This window comes from Corvus brachyrhynchos, unplaced genomic scaffold, assembly GCF_000691975.1.
Source record: "Corvus brachyrhynchos isolate BGI_N302 unplaced genomic scaffold, ASM69197v1 scaffold29, whole genome shotgun sequence".
In the NCBI taxonomy this organism is placed as follows: domain Eukaryota; kingdom Metazoa; phylum Chordata; class Aves; order Passeriformes; family Corvidae; genus Corvus; species Corvus brachyrhynchos.
In genome coordinates, this window is record NW_008240033.1 from 2,229,321 (window position 1) to 2,250,159 (window position 20,839).

The 20,839-nt window shown below is 37.7% G+C and overlaps 1 protein-coding gene across 2 annotated transcripts; it reads right to left on the bottom strand.

Annotated features, from left to right (window-relative positions):
- Positions 1-4,610: 4,610 nt before the first annotated feature.
- On the bottom strand, positions 4,611-20,818 carry ING3 (inhibitor of growth family member 3). 2 transcript variants are annotated; one of them, XM_008640977.2, is made up of 11 exons: positions 17,260-20,818; positions 16,978-17,078; positions 15,528-15,593; positions 13,308-13,404; positions 11,102-11,173; positions 10,711-10,830; positions 8,618-8,775; positions 8,114-8,304; positions 6,754-6,946; positions 6,191-6,229; positions 4,611-5,559 (listed from the first exon to the last, which is right to left on the bottom strand). In XM_008640977.2, exons 2-11 carry the CDS (start codon positions 17,071-17,073, stop codon positions 5,443-5,445), a joined length of 1,149 nt encoding a protein of 382 aa, XP_008639199.1. In that variant the 5' UTR covers positions 17,074-17,078; positions 17,260-20,818; the 3' UTR covers positions 4,611-5,442. The 2 variants fall into 2 exon arrangements, with proteins under 2 accessions (XP_008639199.1, XP_017599275.1); XM_017743786.1 differs by having other exon boundaries at positions 4,776-5,559; positions 8,618-8,676.
- Between the last annotated feature and the right edge of the window lie 21 nt (positions 20,819-20,839).

The window sequence follows — 20,839 nt, forward strand, 5'->3', positions numbered from 1 at the left end:
ATTTCTGCTCTGGATTAAAATGAATAATACATAATTTTATTTTTTTTAGGGCAATGTTAAAGTAACTCCTACCTTAACTTCTGCTTATTCCTCAGTTCCTTAGCCATTCCAGTAGCATTAGGCTATCAACAAGATCCCTGGGAAACGTATGGGATACCTTCCTAAATTAAAAGAAGGGATTGGTCAATACTGCTGACTGTAGCACTGTTTCATTTTCCAGACTTGACTAAGGAACACATGTTTTTATGGCCAGTTTGTTCAACTATTGGCTTATCCATTAATCTATAGAATGTGCTTTCTTTAAAAGCATGAGATTAATTTATCCCCAAATAACATGACACAGAGATTAAACACACTTCTAAATAATTTAAGTCAAGATGAGCATATCCAACTGAATCCATCACAGCAGAAACACTCCAGCTTATCATCTTTTCAAGCAAGCTACGTAATTGAACATTTATTAGAACAATTTTTAAGTATGATGAGCACTTATTTTTACACACCAACCCCTAGTAACAATGTAATTTTAATCTCACAAAAAAAGAAGATAACAGATCTGTAAACAAAATTACTTTTATTAACACAGGGAAAACTATTCCTGTATATCTAACAAAAAAGGATTTCCTAATTCCATAGCACTTCCCTGACTGACCCCTTGCAGCACTTAACTACACTTACGCTTGGAAAGTTTGTCCAAACATCTATCCCACATGTCCTTTTCTGAAAACAAATCGTAAAACTTGCTTTGAAATTATAAGGCTACAACTTTGCAGGCAGAAGAAACGTAAAATTATCTTCACATTGCTCCCTGTTTCTTTCACTAATCCTCATGTGTGCAAATACAGTATAACTGTTACTTATTCTTCTAGAAAAATAGGCTTACTACCACCTTAACTAGGTAGACCAAGCTAACTGTCAACTAACTAAATAAATAAATCTGTTCAGCAACAAAGATTCCTCAAAAATTTGACATTTTAAAAGAAGTAGATATAAATTGTAGCTGAACAGCTGCATTTAATCCCCTCATTGTTCTCTTTAACTTGAATAAAACTTCTTCTAATTGTCAGTAGCCAATCAGAAGAAGGCACAAATAGGTATTAGGTCTTTAAAAATATGAACAGAGTTATGAATCCTAACATTGTTCATCATTTTCTACTGCATTAGGTAGATTTCTTGTACAGTCATGAGGCAAGTATTTCTCTAGTCTAGCTGTAATATGTAGGGTTTTTCTTTTCAATACCTTTAGGATTTTTTTTTGGGACTGAATAGGAATAAGGGAATTATTCCTATCCCTATAAAAAGAGAATGCAGTTAGCATGCAGTTAAAGTCATGCTTATAATAAAGACTTTATTATGAACTAATGTAGGAAATTACTGGGTTTTTAAAAATATAAGATGTATGGAAGGACAAGCCTGAAAGTAGTAGTCATGCAACTTGTTGACAACTTTTTCATGCTCAAATAGCTCTGAAATACAAGATTTATCTAGAGGGAAAAGCTGCTGTTTGTCTTTATTGAATACTATATGAATATAAAAGCAAGATATGGATTTGAAAGTGCTTAGAGGAATATTACTGTAAATTGCTATAGATACATTGAAGTGTGGCATTTTTCTTCTTTTAGTTACATTATTCTCAGAGCATTTTAGTCAAACCAGGGAGGAGTAACAAAACTGAAGAGACCATGTTCATACAGTGTGGCCTAAGTTTATTTGTCTATAACCTGAAGAGAGTGCAAAAACGCAGAGCCTTATTCCTCTTGCAATTCTGCTTCTCAGAGATTTTTAGTCTAAAAAAATTGAACTCTTTGCTGTCAAGGTGAAGGCCACCTCTGTTGCAGAAAAAGAAGTGTATAGTCCAAACATTCCAGCAGAATGAGGAGGGAGATGAAAAAACTTGCCAAGAAAAGCCAACTCACAGTGGAAAGTACCTCCCTGGTGAGGGAGAAAAGTGAAACAAACTTCAGAATTTCTGATCTTTACTGAGTGTGGTTGAATAACATTTTGCAAAGTTTGGTAAAGAAGAATGCAGATTATCCTGTGCTCTTCAGAGAGACAACCTAGTGGGATTTTCAGATTAGTATCCATTAATATATTTCCTCTCCCTTTTTCATTTTAGATCTAGAATAAACAAAACCTACAGCTCCCCAGTGCAAACAGACAATATTGTTTATGAAGAATAGACAATGTTTTGTTCCATTACAGCACTTAGCACATTGGTTCTCAGTTTGTGGTACTACAAATACCCCTCATCCCAAAAATTCACTCAAATGCTGGAACATTGATGTGAAACTAAAAGAAACTGCAGTGCCTAATGCTGAATGTTGCCTAACCTAGTCTCTGGTAGCAAATAGCATTCAGTGAATGCCAGAGGATTTTAGGACTGTCAGAGGCAACCTGGAACACTTGCCTCATTACAAACTCTCTTGACTTCTAGTGATCAGTCTTCAGTGAGTTCCTGATCCAAGTATCTTAGCTATATGTCCCATTTTGTAATGTAAGCATGCCACATGTGAAAAAATGTTGCTCATTTTTTTCATTTTGGAGTGGCTACCTCCATACCACTACTTCTATCAAAAACACACACCTTTTCCACATCACTACTGAATTTACAGATCCCTATTAACATCCTCATGGAGCTGCCTCTTACCCACCCGGAAGAGTCCCAGACAATTCATCTGCTTCTCAGCTGTGTTGTCATTATACAGCTTTGACCCTTCAATTTGAGCCTTTTCTGCTTTGCTGCCTTTTCTTAAGAGCAGACCAGATTTTTACACTACGTTGAACTAACTGCACCATCAATTTACACAGTGTAAAACTGTTTTCTGTTTTATTCTTTGTCTCCTACTGAGTCATTCTCAGCACTTACGTGACCTGCTGCTGAACAGTGAGCTGAGGTTTCCATAAAATTACTAGGTAACTTCAAAATCACTTTCCTATATAGCAATAGCTACTTCAGAGGACTCAGCTGCAGGTAAGGTGAGATCTAAGTATTATTTTATATATTATTTTATATTAGTTTAGCAAAATGTTGAAATACATTTTCCACTTTATCAGTCAGTCAGTGTCATGAGATTGGTCTGATGCTTTTAGTGCTTTCTGTTTTTATTATTTTTGAGAAAAAACCATACACACAAACACTATGCTACTATTTAGGTTTCTTTAACTGATCCCTTACGTACCTCTTGAGCTGCTCTTCTTTAGCAGCATGCGTTGGGGATACTGCCAATTTATTCCTTTACTCTTTATTACCCTATTTTGCAAATAGCAGTGTGGATGTCCCAGTTAAGGGATGCCCACTCTTCAACCAGTGCCTCACTGTTTTTTAAAGAAGCTCTAATGAGAGACTTTGCACCTGTACTTGTCTACTCAGGGAAGTGTCCAGCAACTCTACTGACCATGAGGCACGAACTCTCTCCATACATAACCACTCACACTGCTTGGGGCTAATCACGTCCTGACCTGTAAGCTTCTCTTGCAGGCTTCCTATTTAGAAAACAAAACAAGAGTATGTACAGGTTTTATTGTTCTACATCTTTGACTTAGGTATTGCATTTTTTCCCACGTTTTCCCATATGTCCATTTCTGTTTTCTTGACACAAAATAATAATTTGCTAGTAAGGACAAGGATAAGTTTTCTCCTCTTGTGAGTTCTCTAATTTCTCAATGAAAAAATAATTTATATTCTCCAATGAAACAGCGATCCAATGTTCACACTAAAAATTGAAATTTTAATTTGGATTTGTAGTCTTGGTACTATCTTAGGTATGTTTACCAGCAGTGTGAGAGATTTTGCTGTATACAGTCTTAATTCTCAAGAGACTTAGTTCATAGCTGTTGAGATAGACATTCAGTGTAAGGAGAGTGCAGATTACTGGTTGCTTATTTAATTTCAGTTTATAGCATGGCACCAGCTCCCCACAGAACAAACACTTTGTTATCTCCACTGTCTCAACAGCTTCACTTAAAACCAGATATTCTAGTCTTCAAGTGGGTTTTTTAGACTGAGATTTCCACAGAAATATATACACAGTGGGTTCAGTTCCAAGTTTCAAGGGAACCTTAGTTACTGCTCCTTGCTGTTTATTTTCACCAACTTCTATCCTATTCTTTTACCAAAGTCTATTTATCATCCATAATCACATTTTCCTTCTTACATATCTACTTTTCCTGAGTCCATGGACTTTAAAAGCCTGCTTTTTTCATTCTGAAAAAAACCCATGCTGTGACAGAAGCCTGGTTTCATTCTCTGCACATACTCTTACTACTAATGGACCTGTTTCTATTCCCTTGACGTTATTTGCATGGTCATGGAATGGAACACTGCTTCTCTCTCTCTCTTCTCCTCCTCTTCATGGGTCTGGAAAGCTACCACATGACAGTCACAGAGTCTTTCAGCCTAACCCAGGGCTGAAGCAAAATCTTTATTCCAAAGGGAAAGCATATTTTTTTAATGGTGGAAAGAAGAAGGAAGGAAAAAATAGGCATAAACCTCATGTTTCTGTTCAGTGCTGCTGCATTAAAGAGACACAGAAAAAAAAAAAAAAAGGAAATTTGTTTGTGAAACCATTCCAGGGACAGACCTGTTTTGACAAATATACAGAAAACATTAATCTGTGGAGTTGAGATTCTTTTATTTTACACCTAATACAATTCAGATTTAAAGGATTACTTGCACAAAAAAATAAACACATTTGGTATAAAAATTTATCATCACTTTAACACCTTTTTTTCTTCTTATGGCCCCTGCCTTCTCTGGAGCAGAAACATATAAAGACTAATGGCACAAGTTTGTTTTATTCTACAGCATTTTTTTTGTTTTTACATACTCAAGTACCCTAAAGGATGACAGCCCGCTGTATACAAGAACCATTTTCTTCAGCCTGCTGAATTAAGTTTCATAAAGAACCAAAGCTATAAAGGCATTTTAAAAACCACTGTCTGTTTTTCCTTTCAGAAGCACTGACTTTTTGCACTATTAATATACATAGTGTTACATAACAGCTCTTGAGTACAGTACATGCAGCAGAATATACCTGTTGTATATAAAACATACATTTAAAATCTTGACTTATCAGAGTTTTTGGAAGATTGAGTAATTGTAGAATGCCCACTGCTTAGAGAAAATGGTTTGGTAGTACAAATGTCTGCATATGTTGGCCACTGGCACAATCCAAGGCTCACTGGAGTAGTATCTGTAGCACATCAAGGTGCGTAAATAATTTACCTACAATATTAAAACACAACTTAGCAAAACCAATAGTTCAAGATCTCATGACTGGGGGCTGGAACCAGACAATCTTTACGGTCCTTTCCAACCATACCATTCTATGATTGCTATGTTACCCTTCAGTGGTTACAAGGAAGTGTGGTGAGAGCTGCCCCTCTCCTCCCAAGTCCTTTATAAAACCTTTAGTATGCAATTTGTTTTCCAGATGAAGAAACTTATTTATGTCTACTGCCTCTTCTCTTCATTGCAGCTGTACACTGTGGACAGTACCATTTCCCTTTTGGTGCTTCTGTCAGTCCAACACATCCATAGTGGAACCACTCAATAGGGCACTGTAAAAACAGAGTTAAAATAGAGGGTTTGGGACTTGGGCTTTTTTCAAAATGCCTATCACAAATACAATTCTGTGAAAATGAAACATGAATGGAAAGCATAGATTCTGCGTTTCATACAAGTCATAGGACAAAACGAGCAGAGAGAGGGATCTGCAACATACACTCAGTACACTAAGGAAAATTACAAAAATTCTAGGAGTCATATATGGACTCATAGAGCAAAGTAAGTATGTTATGCTTTGAAATACTTAGTTTGATGAAGTAATCTTATTACTCACTTCTGTTTAAATGTAGTATCTCAGTAAATATGTGACTACATTCAACTGTTCTTTTAAAACTTTTTATTTGAAAAGGACAACTGTTGTTAGTAGTGACATAGCTAAACATTCACAGAAATAAAGGATATTTTGAAGCAGGGCATTTTTGAACCTAGCGAAGGCTGAAGGTTTTGAAAAGAACCTGAGCTGTGTGGAGAGGTGAGGAGAAGTCTCCTGAAGGATGGTTCAAATCACATGCACTTTAATCTAAAAAATTCTACTCAAAAACAAACTGTAAAATAAAAGTAAGTCCTGCAAGCAATAGTTATATGCACAAGCCTCTCATGAATCTTCTGAATTTTGTTACTTACATCTTGGTTATCACAGCCTACCATCTCACCATAGGACACCTAGTAAAATAAGGGAAAAAATCACCCTTATTAATATTCATATTACTAGTTAAAAGCAATCAACATTTTTGAAAGGGCCAACATTCAAATTTCTTCCTTTGAGGAGTTTTTCCATTAATAGCAGTAACAACATTTTCATTTTACTTTTGTTACACAACCCAAACACCATCATGTTCGTAGTGGATTGATTTTCAAAAATTGTTTATGCAAAAGAAGATACATCTGCATATTTCAGATTGGATAAAAAACTAAATTCATTGTGAACCCCCTCAATTTTTAATTTAATTATTCCTGAAGTCTCCATTACCAGATTTAAAACTCTCCAAGGATATCATATCACTCAAAAATTGACTGTTTTTAGTTTCAACAGTTGAGTTCATTATTCACATCAACAGTAAGCAAATAAAAACAGATCAGAACTTCAAGAGTAAAAATAGTTTTTTAAAATTAGCATTCAGAGAAGGAAGTTCAGCTATATCAAAACAGCAACTGTAGTTGTATTTCAATTTGGAGGCCATCCTTACCTGATTACAAATACAGTAACGTGGCTCATTTGGATCATAGGTCCAATCAACCTGGCTATTAGAATCAGACTCTGGTATTACTGCTGTTTGCTGAGACAGTTCCTGTGCCAGTGCAGATGAAGAAGAACATGATGATAGAGAGGAAGAAGAAGATGATGATGAGGACTGCTGACTTGAGGATTTGTTGTTGTTTCTGAGGAAGAGAAAAAAAAAAAGGAAAAAAATAGCATACATTATTTATTTCCTGCCAAGTGAAAGAATCACTGAACAAGTACTTCGTTTACTCTGAAATACTGCAGTATGTAAATCCCAAAGCTATCATTCACTATCACATTTCATTCAACCACTGCAAGCACTGGAATGCACCCACTGAATGCTCTTAGAAAAGGAAACAAGTCATACCAGCTAACAAGTGCAAGACATGCTGTTCCAATCAATGGAATGTAACAGCTCTAAACTGTCTAGTGGCTTTAACAAATGCTTTTCTTCACAAAATTTTCCATCAACAGCCTTGGTGTCAAGTCCTTATAAAAATTATGCTACCAATAAAACAGGAATTTACATATAAGTAATGTCATACATCATGGCCAACAGATAACTGTTTTGAAGATGACTGATTCTCTGTTAATCTCCACTCAAGCATCAGCAATCACTCCATAGGAATGGCGCCGGAATAAAAATTATCTGCTTTTGCTTATAGGTCAGACCTGGCACCCAAGATATTCATAGATGAAAAATGCTTCTAAAACAGCATTATTAACTGAGCTGTGAACACACACAAATTTGAATGAAGAAAAAACTCAAGTCAATTTAAAAGGATAGGCATTTTGAGACAAATTCTTTCAAGTACAAGTTCTGACTGCTGTCACTATGTGTTGTGACATTGTGTTGTTTAAAATGTTTTAAAACTTCATTTCAATCAGAAATAAAATTCATTCCCTGTTGTAGATGATCAGCCATTAGAAAATGTCATGTTTACTTGAAACTGGCATCAAACAGATCTCCAGTTTATTTCAAAATCATCTACTAACCAATGCACAATAATTCCCAACATTTACTGTTAGATCAAATCTCTCCAAAATACAGAAAAATAAGGGAAGAAACTTGACCGTATCTCAGATAAAAAAGGAAATCAAGACATTTACTTAAAAATGGAGTGAGTCTGCCTAAAGAAAAAGAAGTGGGAGGCCTAAAGAACACAGCCCTGAACAAAAAAGGGCCAACGGGCAGTAACTACCTTCTCCTGTTCCCCCTCACAGATATTAAATACAATGTATTTCTAATATGGCCCATGACCTTTTAAAAGAAAGTTTAGCTGCCTTAAAAGTTGTAATTGCAGTCAACAAGTAAGAAAACCTACTTGCTTTTTCTGCCACTTCGTGAATCTGTGGTTGACGAACTTAACGTCTGAGTTAATGTAGATGCCAGAGCTGATGACGAATATCCAGCTGAATCTCTGGACAATGAAAATTCTCTTCCAAGCTGAAAATCATTGTTCTTAAATGCTTCATAGCTGGCTTTTAGACTGGATGTTCGTCTTCCCTCCTTCATCTGAAAGGAATACTGATATTGTATCAGATTACACAGTAAAGCTCCTACGTAAGAAATACCAGGCTGCTAACTGCTAATGATTTGCACAGGTTCACTCGTCACCTTGTTAATGAACTTACGTATAGAAAGCAGTTAAATGTGTGAGAATATCCTCCAGGAAAGGCCAGAAAACAAGCTGTGCCTTTAGGCAAGTTATAGAGGATAAAACTGTGGCATATAAATAAAATTCTAATATAGGAACTGTATAGCAGTCACTAGCCTTTCTTCGTAATCTTAAGTGGATGGCAGAATGACAAGAATATTTTGACATTACCTGTGCCGTGGCTTGCACTGCTTGAGCTGCTGCCATGGTAATTGCACCGGCCCCGGATCCTGAAGATAATGAGCCCAGGTTATATGATGCCAATGGTTGAGAAGAGTTTGTATTGTATGCATTGTTTGAAGAGGATGATGAATTACTGTTTCGACACCCTTGATGAATAGAACACATTTATGAAATTCAAAATGAAACTAAATTCCTTTGCATTTTAAGAAGAGTTATATGACAACCAGTGAAAGAGTAGGAACCCTGTTTATGCATCAGAGTAGTCTAATCATTTGGAAAAAAGGTTTTAAAAGTATTTAGATACAGCCAGTATTTGTTTATGGGGGAAAAAAAAAGAAGTTTGTTCCCTATCCTCATGTGCAAGGAGTCCTTTTAGAAAGACAGCTCTCACTATCATACTCAGCTATCGAAGAACAGATGCAGCTGCTATACCTGTGCCTATATTGAAACAATGCTCACTACTATAACCATCAAGAAGAGGGTAAGAATTTGACTATGTACCTATACTGTTTCTGAAGTAGAACTTTCAACAATCTTAATTCTAAAAACTACAGATCAGTTTTAATGCAACACAATTTCCAGTGTCATCTGCAGAATGTCAGCTGCTCAAATATACTACATTTTATTTGCAGCCTCATGTGAAGTTTCTTCAAAAGAAAATTGAAATAGACATGACTGAAACTACTTAAAACTGACAAACATTACTGAATTCCAAAACATAAGGTAGTTGACTTACTGTAACTCCCTAGTCTTTTATTTTCCGAAAAGAAACTATGGAACACCTTAATACTGAGAATAGGCAGAAAGGTTTAGGTTTTTTTAGTCCCTATTCAAAAAGACTTCTCTCCTCTTTTGACATAGATAACACATGAAAGAATTTTATTTTGAGACCAACTCTTAAAAAAAAAAAGGTGTGAAAATTCTTTTCCCTTACTTTGGAAATTGTTGTATACGTTTTTTTCCCAAAATAATGCATTGACCTTTTATATTTCTACTACTGGGTGAATGAAACTGTACTGTTATCTTCTTCAAACTGTAAATAAAAAGAAACAGCCAACATACAGCTGTTAAATGACAACAAATCAGACCCGCTTCATGGACAACACAGATGAGTAACAATGCCTGCAATTTCTCATGTTTCAAGTGACTGAAAATCCCAGGGGAAAGGGTATGAGCCTCTGACTGAGGACTGGCTGAATGGCAGATCCCAGAAGGTCATTATCCATGGCACAGGGTCTAGAAATTCCACAAAGGGAAGTGCAGTGCACCTGGGAGGAATAACCCCATGCACCAGCACAGGCTGTGGTCTGACCTGCTGAAAAGCCGCCCTGTGGAGAAGGACCTCAGGGCCCCGGTGGACAAAAAACTCTGTGAGCCAGCAGTGTGTCCTGGGGGCCAAGAAGGCCACTGGTGTCCTGGGATGCATTAGGAGGAGCATTGCCAGCAGGTTGAGGGAGGTGATCCTGACCCTCTACTCAGCCCTAGCAAAGCTGCATCTGGAGTGCTGTGTCCAGTTCTGGGCTCCTCAAGACAGGAGAGACATAGAGCTCCTGGAGTGGGTCCAGTGGAGTGAAAAAAAGATGATTACGGTACTGGAGCATCTCACTTAGGAAAAGTTGAGGGAAGCTGAGCCTGCTCAGCCTCAAGAAGACTGTGAGGGGACCTCATCACTGTCTAAGACTATCTGAAGGGAGGGTGTCAAGGGGATGGAGTCGGGCTCTGCTCAGTGGTCTGAGCAATAGGACAAGAGACTATGAGCAGAACCTGATGCGCAGAAGTCCCACCTGAACATGAGGAAGAACTTCTTTACTGCGCAGGTGGCCACGCACAGAACAGGTTGCCCAGAGAAGCTGTGGAGTCTCCTGCACTGGAGATACTCAAGAACTGTATGGACACAATTCTGTCCCACGTGCTCTGCGATGACCCTGCTTGAGCAGGGAGGCTGCACCAGATGACCCACTGGGGTCCCTTCCAACCTTACCTATTCCATGATTTTGTGCTTTCAAAAGACTAACTCAAATATAATTAAGTTTCTCTTCTTCTGATTAAAAAGCAATGAAATGAAAGACAATTAGGATTACCTGGTGTATTTTCTTTAGAAGCATCTGAAGTCAGGGTAGATAGAAGAGCTTCAGATTTAAACTTCTTTTCAGGAACATGATCTGTTGTACTATGGTGAGAAGATGGATTGTGTTTCCTTTCTAAATGAAACAAATGAAGGGAACTTAAATGTAAAACCTATTCAGCTTGAAAGTCAAACCATGCTAGCACTTTCAACTAATTCCCACCAGCAAAATCTATTTCATTCTTGAACTTCTTCTTAACAAACATTATTAGCATTTATTATGCCTTTTTTTCTTCCTGCAATGATGGAGGAAAAAAGTTCTGAACCTTTTTCTCCTGATACTAATCAACAAAAAAACCCAAAGGAAACATAAAAAGTGGGCATCTTCATAAGTTTCAAATACTTACTCTCTACTGGAGTGTGAGAATGGGAGTGATGGTTATTCACAGGCTGTGCTGGTGTATCCAGCTCCAGAGACCCTAAGAGGGAGGTAAGAAGGACAGGAAAATTTCGGAGTTGGCACTGTTTTGACTTTTACATACTAAATGATTCTTTAAAATATTAACCAAATTACAGTGCAGTTATATTTATTTTATCGGAAGAATTTTTGCTCAAGTTGAAAGCCATTCTACAGTACAAACAGAAGCCAGTGAGATTAGCTTTCAAATAAAAAGTGGTGACTGCTACTCTTCGACTCTTGAAATCAAGCACTTAAAATCAAGGCAAATAAGAAGAACCAACAACACTGCCCTCAACATGCCACTTACTCAAATGAGTTGCAGAATGGCTGCGCCAAAAGTACTGACAATCTACACCAATATGAACTGAAGACATGTAAACTGTATAAATAAGGCATCTTGTCCCACTGAGTCCACCTTGTCACATTCAGTCCAAACTCAAGAAATAGCAGTGTCTTTCAAGATGATTTAACATTCAAAAGAAAGGGCTGCAGATCATTATCCAGATTTTGTTAACATTCAAAATACACAGAGCAACAATACAAATAAAAACAAAACAAACAAAAAAACTCCACAAAACCAACAAAACAACGACAACAACAAACTCCACCCCCATCCGCCCCCCAAAAAAAGGAAAAAGTCGGATGGGCACAAATCCAAGTCTACATCTAATAACATTTATTGTAATATGAGACTAAATAATCACAGCATAAGAGAGACTGACTATGAATTTAGAACAATATACAGTATTTTGTGCATCAATCTCTAACAAAAAGATTTTGAAATAGCTGCAATACCTACCAACTTACATTTACACAGAACACAAAACAAGAAAGCAATTCACATTCATTTTTGAAAATCTGTGGCTTCAACGTTTCTTTACCTCTTCCACTGCTTTCAAAAAGCACTGAAATGCAAGAGTATATGAGTAATACCTAAGCGTATTACAAAAGCTTAATTGTTCTAGAAGAGGTTCAAAGCATAAGGAGCTATTTTGGCTGAGCGAATTTCTACCACATTATGAACTTGCCCAAAGGCTGCCCTCTGGCGGGACTTCAACCATATGTATTTACTCTGAAAGCTAAAAATTTTAGAGTCTTCTACCTTTAGCTTTATTTAAAAACAAAGAAAGAAAACCCTCAAACCAAACAAACCTTAAAGATGCAACATGCAGTCTAGCACTTCTGTATTTTGAGTTCTTGAAATCCTGTCTAGCAACTTCTCCAAACACACAGTTCAACAGAAGGTAGCATCACATCCAAAAACCAGCTGGGATTTAAACTAAAAGAAACTATTCCTTTTCTGTAATTGCTAGTTAATTAATAGCACTTAATTTACAGTTTTCTTTTTTTTGTGCCTGTTACTTGTAATAGCAGTTGAAAATAAAATAGCCCCAAACTCCCAGCTTAAACAACACAGCCACAAAAAAGTTCCAAGAAAGGATACTTATTCTTAATATCCCCAAGTGACTTAAGTCACTTTTCACTATTTTTGGCTATGAGGACAGCCACTGCCTCACAGTAGTTAAATCAACTTAGAAATTTATCACAATCACATTTGAATTTGATGTCTAAATGCTGATGAGTGCAGAAAAGCCAGCTTCTTCTACACCAAGCTGGCGAAAAGCTGACACTTTACATTTTTATTCACATTCTAAATACCGGCAGGGTTGTATTTAACATGCAGGTTTCTTACCTAAAATGCTTTTTCTTCACTAGCCCATTACAGAACAACCCATTCTCACCCCTTTAAAAAAAGAAAACCACCAAGTACATGGAAAACAAAAATAATGAGCCTCCACAGTTTGGTGGCAATCAATTCAAGGAATAAATGTTACACCTGCAACTGGGTAGGTCGCAGGCTTAGGCCAAAGTACTTGGCTGAATACCTAAAATCACTAAAACCAGGTTTAAAGAATTATGTATCTTACTGTAGCAATCCACAAGGACAAGAGTTCTATGAAAAAATTACTCAGTTGTATTTTGATTTCACTATTCTAAATTGAGGTTGAAACTAGAATTTGAGAATCACTGATGAAAAGTGGGTTAAAACACAGGTGAAAATACTGGCAGCCACTAACAAGTGTATGATACATTAATTTTGCAAATTGACAGAAGGTCTGTCAGTTTCTTAAAAGAAAATCATGCATACTTACGTCTCTCTAATATTTCTGTAATTCCAGCATTATCTGCTTCAAGTTCCATTTTAAATTTAGCGAGTTCCTGGTCCAATTTTCTCAAATGACGGTCTACCTGTTTGTTAGATGAAGCAAAAATAAATAGCATCCAGTTCTGGAACATGAATATCTAAGTCCTTAATCTCAAGCTTGCTAAGTATTTCCCTTCCAGCAGTTTTGTGACACGCAGCACTAAGCACAATAATGCACAGAAGTGCATCTTCTTGGTCACCTCCACTTCCCTCACTCAGCAGAGACACTGCTGTTAACACCAAAACAGTGTAGGCTAAGGTCCAAGACACTTCTTTTCAGAAATAAAGATGAAGAAGACTTGGAAGTGCTCTGGTTATGCAAACAGAAAGGGGAAGAGAAAGAACAGTACATGACACGGACTTTAGTAGAGATTGGGCTGCTTTGGGGAAATTGCAAGTTCTGAACTGAAACTTGTGTGCAATTTGTGTGCCACTATCAACATCAGTAAACTTAGTGTGTATTGAATCTTAACTGAAAAGTGGAGACTCCTGTGTGTTTCAGCAAACTATGATGTGCTCTTGGGTACTAAAAATTAACAAAAAAAATTCTCAACTCACTATCATGAAAAAAACCATGACGCTCCAAACGCTTTCTAGATCTGTATTCATACAGCAAAATTTACCTGTCTTTATTAAAACCTGGGAGATTTTCCCAGTTACTAGCTAAGCAAAAGAGAAGGGGCAAGTTCCAACTTCTAAACTAACTTTTGCCTAGTTGAAGTGAAACTAAATCAGTTGTCTTCTACATTTGAGTGTAGTCTGACTTGCAAGTTCTATTGTCTGAGAAAATGTAAAATAAATAAACTTTATACTTTAAATCATGTGCCACCCCTCTCTGGGTCTGGCCATCCATCCAGTTTTTTACCCAATGAATAGTGCACCTGTCCAAGGCATGAGCAGCCAGTTTCTCCAGGAGAGTGCTGTAGGAAACAGTGTCAAAGGCTTTACTGAAGTCCAGGTAGGCAACACCCACAGCCTCTTCCTCATTCACTACACAGGTCACTTCATCACTGAAGATCAGGTCAGTCAAGCAAGACCTGCCTTCCTAAACCCATGCTGCCTGGGCCTAATCACCTGGTTGTCCTGCTTGTGCTGTGTCATGACACTCAATATGATCTGCTCCATGACCTTCCCCAGCACTGAAGTCAGGCTGACAGGCCCGTACTTCCCTGGATGCTCTTTCTGATCCTTCTTGTACGTGGCCATTACATTTGTTAATTCCCAGTCATTTGGGATGTCTGGTAAGTGCCTGAAAGTGGCTTAGTGACCTCTTCCACCATCTCCCTCAGTGCTGTGGGGTGGATCCCATTAGGGCCCTAGACCTGTGTGTGTCTAAGTGGCACAGCAGGTTGCTGACCTTTTCCCTTGGATTACAGGGACTTCATTCTGCTCCCCACCCACTTCTTCCAGCTCAGCGGGCTGGGTACCCTGAGAACAACCAGTCTTGTTATTACAGATTGAGGCAATGAAGGCATTAAGTACCTCTGCCTTTTCTTCATCCTCCATCACTGTTTACCTCTGTATCCAATAAAGGATGGAGATTTTTCACAGCCCTTCTTTTATTGCTGATATATTTTTAAAAATATTGTTAGTCTTTTACAGCAGTAACCAGATTCAGTTCTGCTTGGACCCTGGCCCTTCTAATTACCTCCCTGCAATAACCTCACAAAATTCTTGTAGCCCTCTCAAGCTGCCTGCCCATTCTTCCAAAGGGGATACACTTTCTTTTTTTTTCCTGAGTTGAAGCCAAAGCTCTGTATTTAGCCAGGCTGGTCTTCTTCCCTGCTGGCTTCTCTTTTGGCACATGGGGATGGCCTGCTCCTATACATTTAAGGTTTTCTTCCTGAAGAATGTCCAGCCTTCCTGGACTCCTCAACACTGCATCCCAAGGGATTCTCTAAACCAATCTCCTAAACAAGCCAAAAACATGCATTAAAACCTCATGATTTCTAATACTATTGCTTTGTTTTATATTTAAGTGACACTTACTACCTAAAAAACCAAAATTCTTAAGTCAGTAAGATATTAAATTCTTTTTCACCAGCAAAACATCTGTATGTAGATGACATAAAAATACAAGTAGCACAGCTGCAGTGCTTATCAAAATGCTTAGAACTCCTTAGGGTATAAATTTAGGTAATTGACCACAAGTCTTGTGTCCACTTACCAGATCATATATTTGATTAGCCAGTTGCACTTTTTCATCTGCATCTTCCAAAGCCTTATAATAATCCTGTCATGAAGAGAATTTTTTAAAATTATGAATGTAACTGATCTAATTTCAGTAAGTTTAAGCTACTGTTATGAAGCACAAAATATTAGTCAAAAGGACAAATTTTAAGTCAGTTTTCAGAAAGGCTGTGAAATTTTACTGTAAACAACAATCATCTGAATTTTGAATGAGAGATACTATATATATATATCAATTTATTTTCTCTGTGTTAGAAAAAGCCAACTACAAGATGGGGACACTTCTTCCTAGAGTGATATTTAGATTTCCGCAAGAAATGCTACACGAAATGAAACAATCTTGGATTTATTTTATATTACATAGCATCATGTTATGGGCTTAAAACAAGGTTATGTCCTTTACTTCAGGACCACCACAAATCCTACTGCTCTTCAAAACGATGCTGAAATACTCTGTGCCTTTCTGGCATGCTAGTTAAACAGAGATAATATTGTATATAATTTACATTGCCTTAAAGTAAGTTTCTCTAACTCATAAGTGTATTCTAAATAATTTGACTAAAGCAATCCAAAAGTCTCCTCTAGCCAATGAAAATTCACAGACAAAACTTTCTTTTAAAAACAAGTGTGTTTTCAAATGCTTTGACTTTAGATTCGAACAGATTTTACTGCCTTTCAATTCTGAATTTCCACTGAATAGTATCTTATGTGAAAACTACTTCAAATTTTGGTTCAACTAAAGTCAAAAGCAAATTTTTCATTTACTCTAGTGAAGTCAGAGCTCTTATTTTTTTTTTCTTTTTTAAAAATTTAAAAATCTTTTTGCATTAATTAAAGAAGAAAATAACCCCTACCCAAATAAGTGGCTGAAGTAGCCAGTGTAGGAGACTACAAAGGAGTTTCTCCTGACAAAATGATGGACTACATTGCTATCAATACCACCACCACTGTTCAAGTGTTGAAGGATAACACAGAACACATTCATCTTCTTACTCTTCCCTCTCTCAAGCTACATGTACAACACGTGTAACGTGTAAAAGGACACAGGCAGAAGATCAAGAGAAATGCTGAATCTAAGCTTGAAATATATCCTCTAAAAGAAAGCAAATTAACTTGGGCAACTTCATGTCACACAAACAGAAACAAAAAAATCCAAGCTCAAAATTTAGTACTAGGTTTCCTCACCATTTCAGGATTACATTTTTTTAAATGCCAGAAGTGCTCAGTAAAACTTGAGAGAAATCCTTGATGAAAGAAACTTTTCACTCACTTTTCTTCTCCAAGGTAGTTCTATCCACCTTTTATGAAAGCCCAAGGGAAGGCACAGTTGTGAACACTTAAATCTCCCATCAATCATAAACTACTTTTTTCTAAGGTTGTCTTAGTTTGCAAAAGAAAAATCTGACCCTCTCCTGTGATATCCTTACTTTTTTGATTGACGTCATTTGTTCTTCTCTCCATTCAGGTTTGTTTTTCTTTGCATTCATAAAAAATTCATTTACCCTCTGCTCAAGCTGATCCATTGCATCTGCAGCATAGGAAAAGATTGAGACAAATGTTATCTTCTCATGTCCATAAACATTAGGAAATAAGGAGAAGTTTTTTTCTCAAACAAAGTTGACAGGACTGAGGTGCAAACTATTAGAGAGGAAAAAAAAGAAAAAACCAAAACAACCAAGCGACAGTGGACAGCGGAGGGAAATATTTACCTTAATTTCCAAGAAGCAGAATTGCATTCTGGTAGGATTCTCATCAAGGTTCTTGTGCTCTCCAGCATGGGACAGGCAGGACTCCAAGTTCTAAAGGTTTTTTGTCCCTAAGAGCAGTGGTAGTGACTTAAAGCATGCCCCAAACTCCTCACCCAGGGCTCTAGACTGCTGACTTTGGAACATTCTAGCCAGTTACAAACTGAGCAGGAAACAAAATGTTCTCCTAAGAGAAACAGTCAAATACAAAACCAAATAATTGAAAAAAATTAGTGTCTCAAAAAGGTAGACCAACTGAAGAGTAAAGTCACTGCCTTTAAGTCCAGGCCCTCTCCTAGGGCCAGGGCCAGGGCCTAGGAAGGGCCAGGGCAAATTGAAAGCACTCACAAATTATTCCCTCCACCCCCACAGGAGAAAATGCACTGATGAAAAATTATTTGGACAGGATTCTCATTTTCATGAAGTTGAGAAATATCGTAAGGGGGAAAAAAATAAAACCCATTTTCTAACATTAACTGTCTCTAGAAAGGAAAATGTCAACCACAAGTTATTTTTTTCATTGTTTACTGAGACAGGAACAGGGATTCCCTTCCCTTTCCCCTCCACCCTTCTCCCACTGAGTTTACTATTTCAACAGCTGGACACTAGTGCACTCAACAGCTAGCAGATTTCCAAAAACATGCAGCTGCTTCAGTCAAACTAGATCTGACAGCCTTTCTAGTGTCAGGATAGATGACAGTAGTGAGGTTTTTTTTCACAGCATTCTTAGTGACACTGCCCAGCTATCAGTTTTAAATTAAATGCGACAATGCACAAGTCACCTACAAACTTCAGGCTCTGGGTGCAAAACACCTAAGAAACTTTCCAGAAACCACCATTAAAATTGGATCACATCTTGCCAAAACAAAATGAAAATTAATTAATTAGTTCAAGAAGCTCATGAATCCCTAAGTATGATTTACTCTTAAAATCCAAGAGGCCAAGGGTCTTCTTAACTCTGTGAAAATTCACAGCTAGAACTGTTTACATAAATAACCAAAAATCATTCATACTAAATGGTCAAAAACATTTATCAGTTGTCCTTATGCTGGGAACATTCAGCATCAAACCCAACAGGAACCTAACAACTGACTGGAAAGAGCACCATTAATCCCAAGCCGTAACAGTTGTGACACAAGTTCACATCAACTTTATTTATTTATTTAGACCCAGACAAACAAAGTAGTTGAACAGTTTAGGAGTAGAACAGGCTAAAGGGAGAGAACCTGTAAAATGAGCATTTTCCACTTGCACCATGTAGAGATTAAGAAGCCTGAGAGGCAAGCAAGAAGCACACACTTTGTATGGAGGCTTCTAAAATCTTTGCTCTTTGACCAGATGACTGTAATTCGGTCCATAAAGCCAACAGACAAAATGTTCTATCTCCTATCCTCAGAGCACAAACTCCTTAAGCGATTGTTACTCTAGAGGTTCCATAAACAAGAAATGACAAAAAGTATCTTTCCTCTTCACGTTTTATTAAGGACATGCTAACAGTCTGTGTGAAACTTCCTAGGGGAAAATATCCACAGAAATTTGGTCTCTCCTGAAAGGGCAGAAAAGGCAAAGGGGAGTACAGGTCAGAGCTATCAAATTATATGGAAAGTTCTCTCTCTGCTACACTCAAGTTCCTCCACTTTTTCTCATGATACTGTATTGTGAGATACTAATTTCTTAGATCAAATTTCCCCAAGACAATTGCCAAAACTTCTATGAGAAGAGAGTCCTTTTTCCAGATTCTGACATTTTACCATGAAAACCTGGTAATCCATGATTTTAACTTAAACAGAGAAACACATTTTATGCTTCATCTGGAGCTCAGTTAAAGCTCAAAAGTCAAGTCCCAACTCAGATGATCTTTTCTTTTCCCACGGCAATCTTATCAGAATATATAACAGATAGACCCAGTTTATTATTTCTTCCAACAACAAACAGCAGCACATGCCTCATTAGGAGTCAACGTGGTCCAAACAGGACAGAATACAAAGTCAACAATTTCACTAAAACAGAGCAGCAGAGATATCTCTGAATTAAAAATCATGTAGATTTCTGGGACAGCATCACTCATCAAAGTATTGTTTTCAAGTACTTCTGAGACACCAAACAACCTCCAGGTTCGCATGTAGCGTTCATCAGGCAGTCAGGCAAGTGATGCTGAAGAGGTGCTAGTCCAGAAGTTTCATAAATGTCTTTGGATACCCTGCCAATCATTGCACAAGAATTACGGAAGTACCAAGGTCTGAGAGAATTTTTCGCTACACCTAAGGTTAGTCCTAGTATACAATATTCAGTGTCATTTACTACTTCCAGTAATACAATGTGGAGTTGTTACTTGTCATTTTCAGTTAAAGCAGAAAAAAATTCCTGCTACCTTGGCATTGCTAGCTGCCTCAGTTCTCGAACACACCTAAAAAAAACCCCTACTATCTTCTTTGCCTTCTTAGGGAACAGAAATGAAATTTGTGCACTTACTCCAAACTATCCAAGTCAGGCAGCTGCTCACTCCCTCTCATGGTGCTCCCTGGTGAGAGCAACTTCAGAGGTGTTATCTCCCAGAAGGAGCCATGACTGTTCCCAGAACTTTAAGCGCTGAACCCAAGACAGCACTTAGGCAATAATATACAAAAAAATTCTATAGACGGTTCTACATGAGTCAATAAGGCCTGTTAAACAGACCTGCTAAGTCAAATAAAGTAAATATCCAAGGGAAAGCCAGAGACTGCACTTCAAAGTATTATAGGTTGAACTGTTTTCAAGAACTGTTCCCACTTAGTGTCGCATTTTGTATTCCTATACAGTACTCCCTTTTTATTTCAATCTCTGCTCTTTTTCTTATTCCCATTTACAATAGCCCAGTCCTTCCATATTGATGATTGCTCTCATCTTTTGTGCAGTACAGTTTCACTTTTGGATCACAGTTATGGATAACCATATTCATTGTGTGGTAAATGACTGCAACAGCTATCCAGGGTGTTACAGGACACCTAAGTCCCAGATGAGATTGCATTAGAAAAGATGAAATGACAGTGCATCCTGAAAACAGCCTAAGGCAGTCTATTACATCAGCATGTAAGCAGAGATACAAAGTGATGTACAAACAAACCTGAAGCGTATTTACAAATATATTTTGTATAACATAACATATATATTTACACAAGAGTAGACATTTATACAAAATGTAATTTGTATAAAACCTGAAGTATTTTTATAAAGGCTATTTGGTTGCTTGTCAGCTAGGGCACAAGGGGCCCAGCAAATAGCACCTTCCCAAATTCTGTTATGAGGGAGCTGGCTGGAAAGTTTCAGGGAGAGCATGCCGCTGCCTACTGGAAGGAGTGGGACATAACTTATGTTCCAAACCACCATCACTGCTCTTAGGGATCAAAAATCTGAAGAGTTTGGGACGTGCCACCGAAAATGCCTTTGGGAGCAGCACAAGCCCATGAACGCAGCTCCGCCAAGACCCTTCTTGCGCCGAGGCCCTGCGGGCGGGGGCTGGGGCGGGGGCTGCTGCGACAACGCCAGGGGCGTGCGCCCCGCTCCT